Source organism: Onychostruthus taczanowskii, unplaced genomic scaffold, assembly GCF_017590055.1.
Source record: "Onychostruthus taczanowskii isolate IOZ18803 unplaced genomic scaffold, ASM1759005v1 scaffold9, whole genome shotgun sequence".
Lineage (NCBI taxonomy): Eukaryota > Metazoa > Chordata > Aves > Passeriformes > Passeridae > Onychostruthus > Onychostruthus taczanowskii.
In genome coordinates, this window is record NW_024506993.1 from 6,769,565 (window position 1) to 6,784,689 (window position 15,125).

At 38.7% G+C, this 15,125-nt stretch overlaps 1 protein-coding gene across 2 annotated transcripts in view; it reads right to left on the reverse strand.

Moving 5' to 3' along the window:
• Positions 1–1,125: 1,125 nt before the first annotated feature.
• The window catches only part of ATXN7 (ataxin 7), a 59,563-nt gene continuing 45,563 nt past the window's right edge, over positions 1,126–15,125 (reverse strand). For both annotated transcript variants that reach the window (XM_041425659.1, XM_041425658.1), the window contains 8 exons: positions 12,888–13,140; positions 11,969–12,231; positions 11,149–11,231; positions 9,184–9,449; positions 8,557–8,755; positions 7,572–7,693; positions 6,345–7,296; positions 1,126–5,235 (listed from right to left, as the gene is read on the reverse strand). In XM_041425659.1, coding sequence (XP_041281593.1) covers positions 5,218–5,235; positions 6,345–7,296; positions 7,572–7,693; positions 8,557–8,755; positions 9,184–9,449; positions 11,149–11,231; positions 11,969–12,231; positions 12,888–13,140 — 2,156 coding nt within the window. In that variant the 3' untranslated portion in view covers positions 1,126–5,217. The remainder of the gene's footprint in view (positions 5,236–6,344; positions 7,297–7,571; positions 7,694–8,556; positions 8,756–9,183; positions 9,450–11,148; positions 11,232–11,968; positions 12,232–12,887; positions 13,141–15,125) is intronic.

Below are 15,125 nucleotides of genomic sequence, written 5' to 3' on the forward strand. Positions count from 1 at the left end.
GCCCCAGGTCAGGGCTCCCTGGCACAGCACGGCACCAAATGCAGCAAAGGAAGGGGAGACGGAGAACGCTCCAATTCCACAGAGCTCTGAGAGCTCAGGGTCACACAGGTGAACGCACCTTTATCTCCTTTCTTAACCTTGCCAGTTTCAGAGGACGCTGAACCTGTACTGAATGCAGTAAAATGCGGTTATTCCCTCCGTGTTGAAGCAGTCAGTCACGAACCTGCCCGAACACGACGCCAAGCACAGAGCTCTGCTCGGCTGCTAACGCCCGACTCCCACGCGCTCCGGGCTGTGGTCACTGGTACAGCTCTGCAGAACCAGCAGCTCCTGCAGGATGGCACAGGTGGTAAAAATTGCTACTAGGAAGGAAAAGGATTTGCAGGAAGAAAAGACAAAAAAAGAAATTAAAATCCCGAGTAACGCAGAAAGTAAACATAGAATTACTAGAGGTGCTTATTATAAAAAGACAAAGAAGAACTTGCCTGTTGTCTGAACCCCATTTGTACCTTGCAGCATTTATTCCAAATATTAAGAAAAACTTTTTTTAAGAGGGGGAAAAAACCCAAACCAAAATAAAATAGAGACAGAATAAAGGAAGCTTTGCCACAGATGTCACTCTGTTCCACTAACAGGAGTTCTACTGTTGTACAAACTGCTCCGAAATCACCCACGACACACAAGTCCCGAGTCACGTGCAGAGAAAAGCCCTGCAGGAGTGTTCAACCTGCTGAATCCACACACTGCACCTTCAAACTGTGAAAACACAGAAGACACTTTTTTAGGAGGAAAAAAAAAAAATCCAGGAAACACAACGACTCAACATAACCACATCTGGGGCTGTAAAGGCTGCTGCTCATTATTCAGATTAGGAAATCATATGAAGTGTGAACCTTAAGTAAGAGAAGACCCTTTGCACAGAAGGAAAATGCTGCCGAGGTGACACAGGCACTGCTCCAAAGCAGGTACCAGCCCCTGAGGGGTGGCTGACTCACCGTGCTGAGGGACAGTGACAGAATTTGACCACATCCAATTCTCTGAAATTAGTTCACATAGGCACCGACACAGATAATGTTTTCCTTTAATAGCGAAGGATTTTATAATGAAGCAGAAACATATAATATATTCCATGCAACCAACCTCATTTATTGAAAAGTCCTAATTTTATTGCCTTGTTTAGTAACATGTTTGTTCAACAAACTAATCTTTTTCATGAAGCAAAGCACAACTTTTTCTTATAAATAGTATAAATTATTTTATTTACAGAAACTTGTTACAAAACAAATAGACTATATATTTATTTTTCTTTTAAATATCCAAAGTAATTTTTCTATCCCATGACATTTGTTCATGAACTATACAGCAGCCAACACAGAGTTCAGCTGATCAGATGCTCTTGATTATGTATACAAATTATCAAACTATTCACACATTTTACACAGGAGATTGCTTTTAGAACCAGGCTCAACACCGAGCAAGATGCTTCCAAGGCCTACATTCACATTGACATTATGTAGTGCTCATTTCAAAATTATCTTTAAAACATAAAATATCTCACACAAAAGGTAAAAATGATTATTTTCTGCTGAACAGTGAAACATTTAAGAATCTTTCTAAGCCCAATTCCCTCCTCCAGGACAGAACGAGTAAAAGATGAGAGATTCCTTGGCAAGAGAACTCTTACAGGAAGACAACTGCCTTAGAAATGTCATTTGGAAATCACATCTTTATTTTTTTCATGGTTTTAAGAGGTACTTACTTGGAGTTTTTTTCTATGTTTTGGAACACCAAAAATTTGGAACATTTTCTAAATTATTTGACTAATGAATATTGCTCCCCCACTTCCCAAAACGAGACAGTTAAATAAATTGCTGGTTAAAACCATATTTCAAACCCTTGGCATTATACTAAATACGAGTTATCAATGGGATTGTTCCAACATAAGATATTCAAATTAAAAGATTTTACAAAAGCTACCAGCATAATTTGCTTTCTTTTGTCAACCCATCTCATTAATTTCAGATATACAGATATACGCATGCGTGTGTAAACACACACACACACACATATATTATATACAGGTGGAAAAAGCAAGCTCCAAAATTTCAACTGAACATTCAAGTCTTTTAAGGAGAAGCTGTCTAAACAGTCCAAGCTTAAAACTAGTTATATCAGGCACTTTCAGTTTTTCCGTTAGTTTTGAACCACATGAGACCCACACGGATGCGCACGCACACACACGCACACGAACACCAGGAAAGAGAAGCAGTGTGCCACTGAACTACATGGATCTTCTGGGAGCCAGGCAGCAGATCAGCAATGCCACGGCAACCACGAGGGCTCCGGGCTCGGCCATCCTTGGCGTGGATCCACCCGCTCCCAAGACAGGGAAAAGGGACACAAAACGGAGGCATCCCTTACATTGCAAAGTAGGCGTGTTAACTATTGGCTTGGCAGTGAACCACTTCAAATTATAAAAAGGTATTTGCTTTTTTTTTTTTTTTTTAATTAATTAATAAATAAATACTAGATGATCTCAATTGTACCAAAACTGGATATAAGAAAAAAAGACCTGTGCAAAAATACATATTTAAATATGTACAATCAATTAACAAAATATGTCTTCTGAAATAGGGATACTTCAATATTTATAATAGAACAAGAAATTCCAAAATAAAGATACAAAAGTATGTTTTTTTTTTTTCTTGTATAATTCTTTGTTCATCATTGCAGCAATTTTTTAGGTTAAGAAAACTGCAGGAGTCATAACGAGAAGTTGGAAAGACTATAAAAACTGTATCTCTTAAATTAATACCAAAATCTGTCTAGAAACAACCCAGCCACTGCAAATTCAATTTTGCAAGGAAAATTAATTTTAAGCTTCCTTAATTATTTACAGTAAGAACTATGTGACAATAAAAGCTTCAGGAACAATGTTCTGCTTATAACCAAGATCTAAAACATAATATTTAGAGCAGGTCTAGGGCAGGCAGAATTGATGCTCAGCCTCTCTGCTCCAGGGGCTCGAGCCCACCTGGTGCAGGTGGCTGCACCCATGGCTCTGGAGGAGCAGCCACCAGGAATTCACTTTGTACACATCTGCAGGCTACTGAAGGAGCACAAATTTGCCATTTTGCTTTCAGATCAACAGAACCTTAAAACCAGAGGACAGTTCAATCACAAACTTGCCAGCGTCCAATCTTGCCAAATTTCTGTTTCCTTTACCTTTACTTCTAACAAGTCAAATTGCACTTGTGACTGATGCTATCCTGAAGTGGAAGCTCTGCCCCAGGGACTTTCATCAGAGCATGGATTTCTCTCCAAACACGCAGGATTTAATACACTTGGATTTCTTTTTGTGGCATTTCGCTTTGGTTCCTTTTACATTAAACCAGTTGCAGTTCTAACAATCCTTTCAACAGGGCATCCTATTAAATACAAATCCTTTTGTTCCTGAAAAGTTGCCTACTTTTTTTTTTTAAAGTTTGCATAATAAGAGTCTCTAGTACATTGCTTTCTCAGTGTGATCTTTTGTATCAATTCAAAGCTAAAGTGTCTGCATAGAGGCTTCTTGTTGTTTTGCTGTATAACAATGATTTCATAGGAAGTTCAGGAGAAACTGAAAGCATTGTTAGGTAAACAACTAAGCAACTGCTACTCAGAGTGGCTTTGGATTCCCTGATGTACTTACTACTTGCCACCAGAACGGGGAGAAGGCTGGGCTACGTGAACAGCTGGACAGGCTCAGATTGTCTCTTCTCAGCAATAGCTGATGCCCCTTTAAGGCAGAAAATAAAAATCTTCTTCGTTAGGATTTCATCTTCCTTTGCTTTGCCCCCTTAATAAAAGTTTAGTCAGTTTTGAGCCTTTACCTGATGTTTAAAAACTTAAAAAGCATCCAGATGAGTCAAACCATAACACAATGAGCCCTTTGGCGGAATTAATTTTTGAGGTGTTTTGAAGCAAGACAAAATATTTCATAAAAATTGGCTGGATTATACAAAACTGTAAAGCCCCCCATGCCCATAAAGCCTGGGTGGGGCTGGGATGACTGTGATGCACAAACCAGTGCTTCACAGTGAACTCTGCTGTCAAATTGGCATTTATTCCAGAATTTTGACTAGGAAAAAAAAAAATCATCTTACTGAGTGGTAGAAGACATCACACATCAACAATTTTGTTACACAAACAAGGCAGAAAAGAAACTGACTTTTATGGTTATTAGAAAATATTTAAATATCTTAAAAACTCATTTTTAAAAGGGCTAATTTCATCTGCTGGAAGAGGAAGACAAATCCAGCCTAATTTCACCAATACAGCTTTTCTTTTAAAAAAAAACAAAGGCTTGTGGTATACAGTATAGGTCAATAAATACGTTCTTTGGGTATAGAGTTTTAGAGGTTATTTGCCTTTGCTTGTTTGATATTTTTGGAATTTTTAAAGAACAAAATTAAGTTTCTTCCACAATAAAATCTCATTTAAAAGAATAGAAAATAGGTTTTATATCACACAAATACGGCATTTTTATACTTGTTTTCTGAGCAGTGGCCTCAAACAAGTTTTTCTGGTTTTGTTGGGTTTGTTTTGTTTTAAACTCCTGATAGCTTCTTATCCCAAATTACCTGCAAAAGGCTGGGCAAAACAGACTATTTTTTGAATTGTGCTATTTTTTATATTCCATTAAAGGAACATTGCTATAAAAACACTAAAGCCATATTCCCTTCTTGAGGGCTTCTTTCCGTTGTGCCTCACACATTTTTCCCCTTGTCACGGGGTCCTCCCCATTGAGGGTGTCTGTCTGGTTAGCTATCACCTACAAAAGACACCATCAGTATAAAAATAAGTCCACAGTAATGTTTATTTCCCCCCAGAAAACATTCGTTTGCCCAGCCAAACTATGTCAAATAGTGGCAAGATGATGTACTCCTGTAAGGAAAATCTCACAGATTTGTAGCAAACAGTCCAGACCACTGTTAACACTGATAAGAGCAATTGTGTGGCTGAACTTCATCCAGTGTCCATTTCTAGTATATTCACTGCTACAGACATGGCTTCAGGGAAATTCCTTGTTTAAGTGACAGTCCAGTAGATTTCCACACCTGAGGACCATGGGAAGTTGGGAAAACTCAAGGCATCTTGGAGTCCAGAAATCCAGATGGAGGTTTTGCTTGTAGTGAAAACTGTCCAGTTTGTTTCTCACCGTGGTGCTTTCAGCTGTCAGGGACGGGCCTTCGGCTTGGGGCAAGAAAGGAGAGAAACATCAGTGGAGGCACTGAAAATAAATTATTTTGTGGCTAACAAGAGCATATTTGGGGGAAAAACCTCAGGCAAAAAGCAACCTTGATAACATGAGGTTGGCCTCTCTGAGACTTGAAAATCCTCAACTAAACCTCTTCAAAGTTATAATGGTTTCAAGCATGCTTTCCTTCTTAGTTCACTCAAATTATATTTCTATTTTACTTATGTTGCATAGTTGAAATAGTAATTATTAGGTAAATCCAAAAATAAATTCAGCCATCTGAAGGCTTTTTTCTTAAGTAAACACACAAAAAAGTGAAAATCTTCCTCTGTGGCTGAAACTGAAAATTAAGAAACCACCCTTAAAAAGTTCTTACTGACCTCCTGGCTCTCCAGCTACAGAGATTTCAGTTTTTAGCAGCAGAGAAAACAAAGTTTCTTGGATTTTTGATCCTGAACACACTACTTTTTCAGTGAGATATGTTTAAAAAAAATCAAAACCCCAATCTAATTTTTAAAATGAGATCTTACATCTGCTTCCTTTACAGCATATCTATTTGCCTTACCAACTAAAAAGGTTTATTATCTGATTTATTACATTTAATCTCATTATTACTAAGAAGTTAGTCAATGACATCTTGGGATAATAGGCTTATTTTTTTATCACAGTATTACAGTTCTGTTATCAGCATCATTATGTTCCACTTTGTAGAATGTTTATTCCTGACACAAAAACAAGGAGTCAGGCTGAGGCACACAATTCCACGGCAGGCTGGCAAGATTCACTTTTAAAATTATGGTTTAAGATTAAGAGGAATGAATTTTATCTGAAAGCAATTCACAGGCAACAGCATCTAAAGAATTTGAAATATCCCATTTAAGGTTTTTTTCCTAAAGTGCAGCTTTTTTATTTAGAACATTTGTAAAAGTTTTGAGTAAATGTACCACAAGAACACTCAAAATGAGTGCTGGACAAAGAGAAGAACTACCTTTTACTTGAGCAGGATCTGGAACTGGCTATTTATTTCATATTGAAGAGAACACATGAATTATAAGCAGGTGAGGAGGCATTTCATGCTGGCTTAGTTTGAGACAAGATTTCCTACCTGATGAAACAGAGAATTGTTCATCAGTCCTTGCGTCCCTGGGATTGCACCAGTGTGTTTCGCATGAACATTGTTCACCGATGTCAATTTGGCAACTTTGTTTGATTTGCTGCTGCTGCTGTTGATGCTGCTTGAACCAGGTGAGCACTTTCTTTTCTTTCCTATTAATTTGTCAAGGGAAGTATGTGAATGTGAAAAACTGCTGTGTGAATTTACAGTCAGCTCACTAGACTGATGAACAAACGGCCCTAAGGAGAGCGTGGAGTCGCTGCTGTTCATCATCACACTCATTCTCTTTATGGATTCTGCAGGGCTCCCGGTTGGAGGACCCCTCCCTGATTGGTCATGTTTGAGGCTAACAGAGTTAGCTTTGCTAGTCATGCAGTTGAGGCCAACGCTGTGGGACGAAGCTGTCACTGACGGATGATAGGAGGTCCCAGAGTTTCCAGAGTTAACCACGCAGTTTTTTCTAAAGGACTCTGTGGAATGAGAAGGTGCGAGCAGTGCGGAACTGTTTTTACGCTTCTTTCCTGAGCCGCCGCTGCTACTGACGCCGCCGGTGCTGTTACAGGTGCCACTGCCAGCAGGAGATTCCTTAGGTTTAAAAGATTTGCTGGATTTCATTTTCTGAGGTTTGCTGGCCATAGGTGAAGGTACAGAGGAAAGCACTGTAGGTGTTGAAGGGGAAGAAGACACTTGTCTCGATTGCATACTGCAGACGGGATCCACTGCACCCAGGGCAGCGGGATTGGCGTTTAGCGTCGTCCCGTGGGATGGTACCGATTTGCTGCTCAGGGACACACAGGAAGGAGAGACCAGCGCTGGCGAGGACATAACCGTGGTGGGTAAGAGGAACCCCGCTGCACTGACACCGTGCTGAGAGGCAGGCATCAGGTTTGTCCGATGTGGGGCACGGACTGATGCTGTGTTACTGGAGGCTGGAGGAATCTTCCTGCAGGTGAACAGAAAAACAAAGATAAAACCCCACATAGCCACCATTCTTCAGACTAATACCCCTATACACTAATAATGCTACCTTAAAATGGTTGTATCTTGATTAATGCCTCTGATTAGATGAAACTGATAGTTAATTGTTGCAAAAAATGCAAAGCACAGACCATCAACCTTCAGTCTGAACACAAGATTACTTTCTTTAACTAGAATCAAAAGGCTCCATGTACTTCTAAAAACACCAAGAAGAATAAGAACTCTTTCACTTCTACTCACTTCCACATCTGTGAATTAAGATGCTTCTCCAACATGAAGTCAAGTGCACATCGAATATGGTTCCACCGCTTGTCAAAGACGTAATAACCTCTTCCAATTTGCTGACTACCAAATGTGCAAAACTGAAAAGACATAATTTTTATTGGTGCTTTCTACTTTCAGTGACAACTCTCTGAATAACAATTTGTTTATGATAAATACGCTTTTAGCTGTTTAAGTGGAGGATAAAAAAAATAAGAGTTTTTATGTCTACAGCCCAACAACTATGTTAAATTTTTGGCCTTGGTATATTGAGATAATTTTCTTGCCTTCTGATATTCCCATACTTAATAGGAGAAATCAAATTTGACTTTAATCAAATCCTTTGATTAAACAGAGATGGTTAGCAGTACGTCTGTTTATGTATAAACATTACACACACAGACACATACTTATGTAACATCTGCTTCTGAGGACCTATCAGCTATCAGCTAGAAGTCTGTTTCTAAAAATAATATAATTTGACATCCAGGGCAATAAATTTACTTTTAGTTATACTAACAAACTTTTGTCAAAATTTAAATATTAAAATATCATACAGCTATCTTTAACATGATGTTGGTAACTTGAGTAAAAAAACGTGGGTGTGGAGGGGGGAGTCCAATAAGAAAATTACACCAAAAAGACACTGTTTACTTATTCCAAAACCACAGCCCTTTAGAGCAGTTAGCAATTTCAACTTTAGTATTCTGGCATTTTGTTTTCTTTTAGATTGGGGAAGTGAGCTATGAACACATTTTTTTAGCATGTTTATTTTGCAACTAGTTAAACCTTCGCTGCCTACTAGGCCACAAAATAATTTTCTCAAAATATAGGGAGGGGGGGAAAAAATAAAAGAAGAAAAAAAATATCACATAGCCCACAGAAAACCACCCCTAAAACCCCAAAGTAGCTTGTTTACACAATTAGAGCCAGAGACAGACTGAGGTTAACTTTGCAAACGTACAGCGGCTGGTTGAGGATGATGACCTGAATAATGACAATCCAGTTTTTCAACAGGCTCTTCTTTTTCATCACATTCTCCCTCATCACTGGATAACCGAGATGCTGGCTCAGCTGCAGGCAAGGGAGGGTGTGGGGACTCGTGGACAGAAGGAGACTCGCTGGGGGCATTTCCACTGTGCTGGGCTGGACAGCCTGGAGGCCTGGGCAAGACAAGCAGTAACCAGGTGTTATTGAACCCAGTCCAGATAAAAATTCCACCCTTTAAGTGCTTATTATTTCTGAGAGAAAGAAATCTACATTAACAGATCCCTGGTGTTGTCCACGGTCTTGTAACCTGCCAAGGGCAAGGACAGAGTGTGGTGGTACCCCTGGAAAAGCAGCGTTGCCCAGTTGTTGCTCAACTGCTTCCACTGATTGCAAGTCAGCTTTTACTACTTCAAGCAGTAGTTTTACTACTCCCTCCTCGCCAGGAGTTACCCTCAGCAGGTAATTGCTAATTGCAGACAGGCACCAGGCCTGCAGCAAACACACTGCCCCATCCAACAGATCCGTATCTCTCCCTCAAAATCCACCTCTCCACCTCATCCAGTGCCCATTTCATACCACTGCATCTGCAGATTTTCCTTACCTTGGAAGACTGGGGGGGTGAGGTTTGGGTTTATTAGGTAATAAAGGCTTTGATTCTGTAAGAGTAACTCCATGAGAATTTTGGTGCAGCTCCTGGGAAGTTTTAGTAGGTGAGGGATGTGGTTCCCTGAGAGGGGGCATCTGCTGATGATGATCCGAATGTCGAAGAAGTTCCTTTTCCCTGGTTTTGCTTTTGTGCTCAGCTAATAACACATCAAATCGTTTTCTTCGACCCTGTACAGCCCTCCGCTGGGTTAAGGAATGTGTCTGCAGAACCAGGAATAAATCATTAATCCCAGGGTATGGCATTTGTGGAAGTCAAACAATCAAAACATGTGTCAAGAGCACCAAAACAGAGAAAATCATCACAGTCCTGGTTTAGTAAACAAATGGAAATATGACTTAGAAAACAAACTTTAAAATTGCTTGGTGGATGATTATATCCTTGTCTGATGCAGAATAACAAACCCAGCAATCTGGTAAAAGGCTTCTTTCAAACTTCTTTTTAAAAACCAAACTGTCAAATTTTAATAAGGTTAAGACTACGACTAAAAACCTTTTTTTACATTGATATTTCAACTGCCAACTCCTGCAAAATTACGAAGAGAAAATATTTACTTCCACTTCAAAAAATATTCAACAAAATAATGTTTAAAATCAGACTTCTAATGGGAGACCTGAAAAATATTTAGAAAAGTACTGTGCTGCCCTCTATAAACTAATATATTCCTTGAAAACAAATGTAATCAAATAGATATTGAGGAATTCAAAACATCCAGCAGAATCCAGAGTCAGAACTCAAAGTTCTTTGAGTGTCCTGAACACTACAGACAGTAAGATGTGTATGTGTATAAACAGCACCAATTCTAAGTAAGGTGAAGTAAATGGAAGCTATTTTTCTGAACTGTTAAAGTCACATACAATACCTTTTTAATATTGCACAAAAGGTTTGATTTGGTTCTTTTCAGCAGGTAAAAATTTTTATCACATAATTCAGACACAAATAGCAATTTCAAAAATTATTTTGAGTAGTATATCCTAAAAAATTATTGAGAAATGATTTTACTCTTTCTTTTTCACTTTTATTTTGCCTATTTCTCTTGTAAAATCTTGCAGCTTTTCCCTCCTCTATTAGCAAAACAATTTCCTCCCCTCTGTAATTCCAAAAGGGCAATGTGTTCAAGTTCAGTTCCTCTGGGTCATTAGTGCCAGCTTCATGTACCTTTGTTCTGTAGGTGGTTTATTTACCAGAGTTTCCCAAACTGAGGGTGGAACAGCTTTGCAGGAAAGCACCAAAATATTACACAAGTGCAGGGGATCTGGATTCTTGATTCCTTGGGAGCAAGTGACAATCCTCTGTCCCCCCAGGATTTTGGAGCCAGAGGATACATTTTGTCAGAGCAAAAGGTTTTATGATTGTTTAATTTAGAGTTTGACCTCTAGGCGTGCTCCATGGCTCTTTCAGGAGCTGGCTGCAGCAGTACATCCAGCAGCATTAGCATTTACACAAATTCCTACCAAGAACCTGCTGCAGACTGCTGGGGGGAGAGGAAAGAGTGTGAGAAGGGAAGAGCTTGAATTATTTAAATCCTGCACAATATTTTCAATGCTTACGAGGAATTTTGAAATTCATGATCTACAACCACAAGCTCACCCCCAAAAAGAGGAACGTGCTGCCCCCTGCTACCTACATGTGGAGTGACACATGTCCCATGTCAACATCCATGTTTAAGGGTTTATACAAAAATACAAATCTCCAGTTTACTTTGAGAAATGCTTCTGAATAAATAATTAACTGAACTTCAAAAACAATTTCTTCTTGGTTCTGAGCAACATGTTTTGAGAGGTACCACTTACAGTGGTAATTACCAACAGCAAAAAATTTGCAGTTCTCAGTTTTCTATCATGTTCCTCAAGAATATGAATAAAAACTTCAGATAATCTTATCCTGATTCAGATATCCTACCTTGCATGTTAAAGACCTAGTACAAGGTTTCCTGGTTTCCACATCAATGACACCACAGTATATATCAGGATCAAATTCTCTCTCTGTCAAGACACAGTATTGAAAAGTTAGCAAAAAACATTTTGAAATACTAACATTTAGTTTCATCATGAAAATTAATCATATTGGAAACTTTTCAAATATGATACAGGCAAATGTACAAATAAAAATGCACATTCAAATTATACAAATTAATTTTTCTACACTCTCAGGAAGCCTATGGTGTGCTAAAATACAGATCTCAAGTCCACAAACACCTGTAAGTGTCCTCAAAGGAGGATTTGATGCTCCCTTTTAGGAGCAGAGATCACCATTATGGATTGTGACAAACAAATGGTGGGTTTTTGCTTGTTGGCTTTGGTGTCAAGATCTTTTCTACCATTCTACTAACACTTAAAATAATCGTGTTAAAAAGTGTAAAGAACAGACTGTTTTTTTTCAGTTTATGAGGAGCTAGTTTTTGTGTTTTCTGTGTACATTTGTAAACTTCCATATAAAAAGAAGGAAACTAAAATCTTTAGAGATAGTAAAACAGTGTAATTTTAAAACTGTCAGAACTGACAGGCATTTGAGATCTGTACAGGTTTCTGAAAGGAAAAGCCAATTTCAAGGTGTTTGTATCCTTAAAGTGTCTGTCAAATTATAGATTTAAATTATAATATTTAAAAACTCTTCCTACAATTTACAGCATTATAGGAGTTTTTATTTACTTCTGGAACTTATTTCTGTATATATATTTCTACTAAAAGGAATATAGCTAATAATAATTTTAAAAAATTACCTGACAATCTTTTATGTAAAAATTTCCTATTATTCGTATTTTCTTCAGGTTTCTTTTCCAAAAATGGAGGCACAGAGAGAAGACCTTTACCATTCAGTATCTGTCCAGGGGAAGGCAAGGGTGGCTTTGGTATTGAGGGACAATTAAGGCCAGTCTTTATTGAGGAACTCACAGTAGTAGAACAAGTTGGACCAACAGCAGCTTTCAGTTGGGCACCATCTATCTTTGGATGAATCTTTTCCACTTTGACAGATGGAGTCATACTGTTATTTACGAAAAACAAAGAGAGAAAAATTGGAAAAAAATAAGCCAAAATATGTTATTATTTAACAACACTCTAATCTATTCCCAATATAAATGCAAACCTTCCTCCTACTATCTTTCTAATTTTCACATTTCTTATGATATCCATAATCTCTCCTGTCCTTTTTTTCCTGACACATCAAAGTGTCCAGGGACTTCAGAAACCATTATTTGCATTCATGGACAGAGAGCATCACTGCAAACTGTCCAAAGCAACTGCAATGAACCCATTACATCCAGTGAGAAATGCACCATTCTGTAGCAGTAAATTTTACCAGCATTGCTGTCATCTCACATGTGCAGGTTGAAAATCACCTGAATCGGAGCTAAAACTCCCTTATGATCAAAGTATGCAGATTACATCAAAGAATTAGGAGCCTCTAGTAAAATGACCTTTATTCATGGTGATTTAAAATGCAGCTTTGCAGGTGTTCTTCCTCAACACAGACATGAGCATTAACTATAATCTTTGACTAGGCTGTGGGAAAAGATCTGAAGGAGTTTAAAATTATTATCTTCTAAACCAAAAATGCTCTGAAACGAAAGGAAACTTTCTTGACATAGCAGTGTCTATGCAAGTAATGACATTTAACTCTCTTTCAAAAGGCACACTCACATTTTGTCATGGGGAACTTTGCTGTGCTGTACCGAATGCATTAACCTGTTGTTTCCGCTGATCTGCAGCTTGTCTTTGGGTGATTTCAACAACTTGGAATTTGATGATGATGCACTAGTACCTCCACTGGATGAACGACTGCTCCCACTTCCACTGCTACCTTTGTTTTTTGAAGGGAAAGATGAAATGAGGGAAAATACTGAAGAGGAGGGAGGAGTCAAAGGCGGCTTGCTGGAGGAGCTGTGTCTTCTTTCTGAAAGAGTGAAAAGGGGTTTTAAGCTCCCATATAGAATGAATTTGTAAATACTTCATGTCATTTGCTCCATTAACATTTTTCCTTTATTGTCTTGGGAGGTTCCCTGCCACACACAGAGCACAGAGGATTCAAGCCTCTCTATAATCCATGAGGTTCCACTCAATGCTGGTCTCCAGAGGGTTACTGGAATCTCTTTGAGCTTTGGGAGCTGCACATCTCAGCCACTAAAGCTTAGCTCTCCCTGCATCTCAAACAATCAGCTCTGGACCTCAGACACACCAAGCCAAGAGAACCCTGTTTTCAGGTCAGGCAAGCTTAAATATCACATTCCCTTAAAGGATAAGAATTATCTGTAAGTATGTCTCCTAATTGTCAAAATTATACTGAATCCAACATTTTCACTTTTACTTCATGACAAACTTCTGGTACAACCTATCAGACCTCCAGTATGGAAAACCTCTGAGAACATCAGCTCAAATATTGACCTACACTGGGTTTTTTGAGCATTCTTGGTTTTTGTTTGGTTGGGCTCTTCCCCTCTTGTTTCTATTTAGCAGCAGCACCACCAAAAGCAGCAACAGATATTCTTCTACAAAAACCTGAGTATCTGAATTAAGAGAGGTCAGAGTCCATCAATGGACATGATTTTTAATAAACACCAAACCATTCTATGTTGCCAAACACCAAAACTTCTATGTTGCTAGCACCATTTCAGGTAAAACAGTGTCTATTGTACAGGTAGTTCTTTAGAACCACAAATTCTCAAAACACCTGGCAGCTTCCAGCTCTGCCTTCACAGACAGGTAATGTCAGTGTGCTCACTGACACATGGACACCTGTGATTCCTCGAGGATTCCCTGTCGTCAACACCCACTTAGAGACACTTCTGTCAATCAAGTAAATGAAAACCACAGATCTAAGAGACACAAGAAAGAGATCTGTCAGGGGAGTGCAAAGGCAGTGGTATCACCTCTTTTGCAGCCAAGTATTGTTAGAGGTGCCCAAATCCAGCATCGATCAATCTCAGGATCACCTTACAGATTTTGACTTGAGTGAACTGTGGAAGCAGCAGGCTACAAACAGAGCCAAGAGTGACAGCCAAGTCCAGTGCAACCTGTGCAGAAGCCTGTAATGCTCTGGGAAATGTATATTAGTACATCTGTGTTCTGCTTCTATGACCTATTTGGAAGTAGCACTTGATATGTGTTCATTGGCTTAGAAAAATAAAAGTAATGAATGAATATAGAGCTTGGACTAAGAAAGAAAATGAAGGAACTCCTGTGTGTTTCTCTCTTTAACTGCAACAATGGGTGCAAACTACCTAACAAATCATCTGCAAAATTTTACAAAATACTCATCACTTCTGGATTGATAATTACCAGGAAGTGGAGAAGTCAAGTGTGAAATGCCCGATAAAAATACCAAACAAATTCAGTAATTTATCATCCATCTCAAGGAACAACTGCTTTAAAATTGTAATATTTAAAACAATTAGTTATCAAAGTCATCCACTTAGCTTTCTAGAACCAGCTGCCACTGAAGAGTCTGCAAATGAAATATTTTAGCACATTTATGCTCTAGTAAATGCCTATGCTTCTAGTATGACGCAATGCTTATTGCCAAATGGCTTTTTATAGCAATGGCAAGAATCCCTGAGCAGCTCTGTTACTATTTGAGGACCATCTGAGTTCAGTGATGCTACACCCTGTGAGATAATGAGAAACATTACTCAATACTCTTCCCCATTCTGTATATTTAGAAAATTCAAAATCCAAGTGCTTATGACAGTCACAAATAATCTCCAATGAGCCAGTGGATGACTAATGCAATCCTTGGGAGTTTGTTATGATGACGTTGCCTTTCTGAAGGAAGTGAGAGTATTACTTTCTTGAAAAAAACCTAGATGAGAAGAAGGGACTAGAATAAAACTGACAACCTCCTTGCATGCCATCAATTAGGAAGAAACTAGACAAAATAGTAAT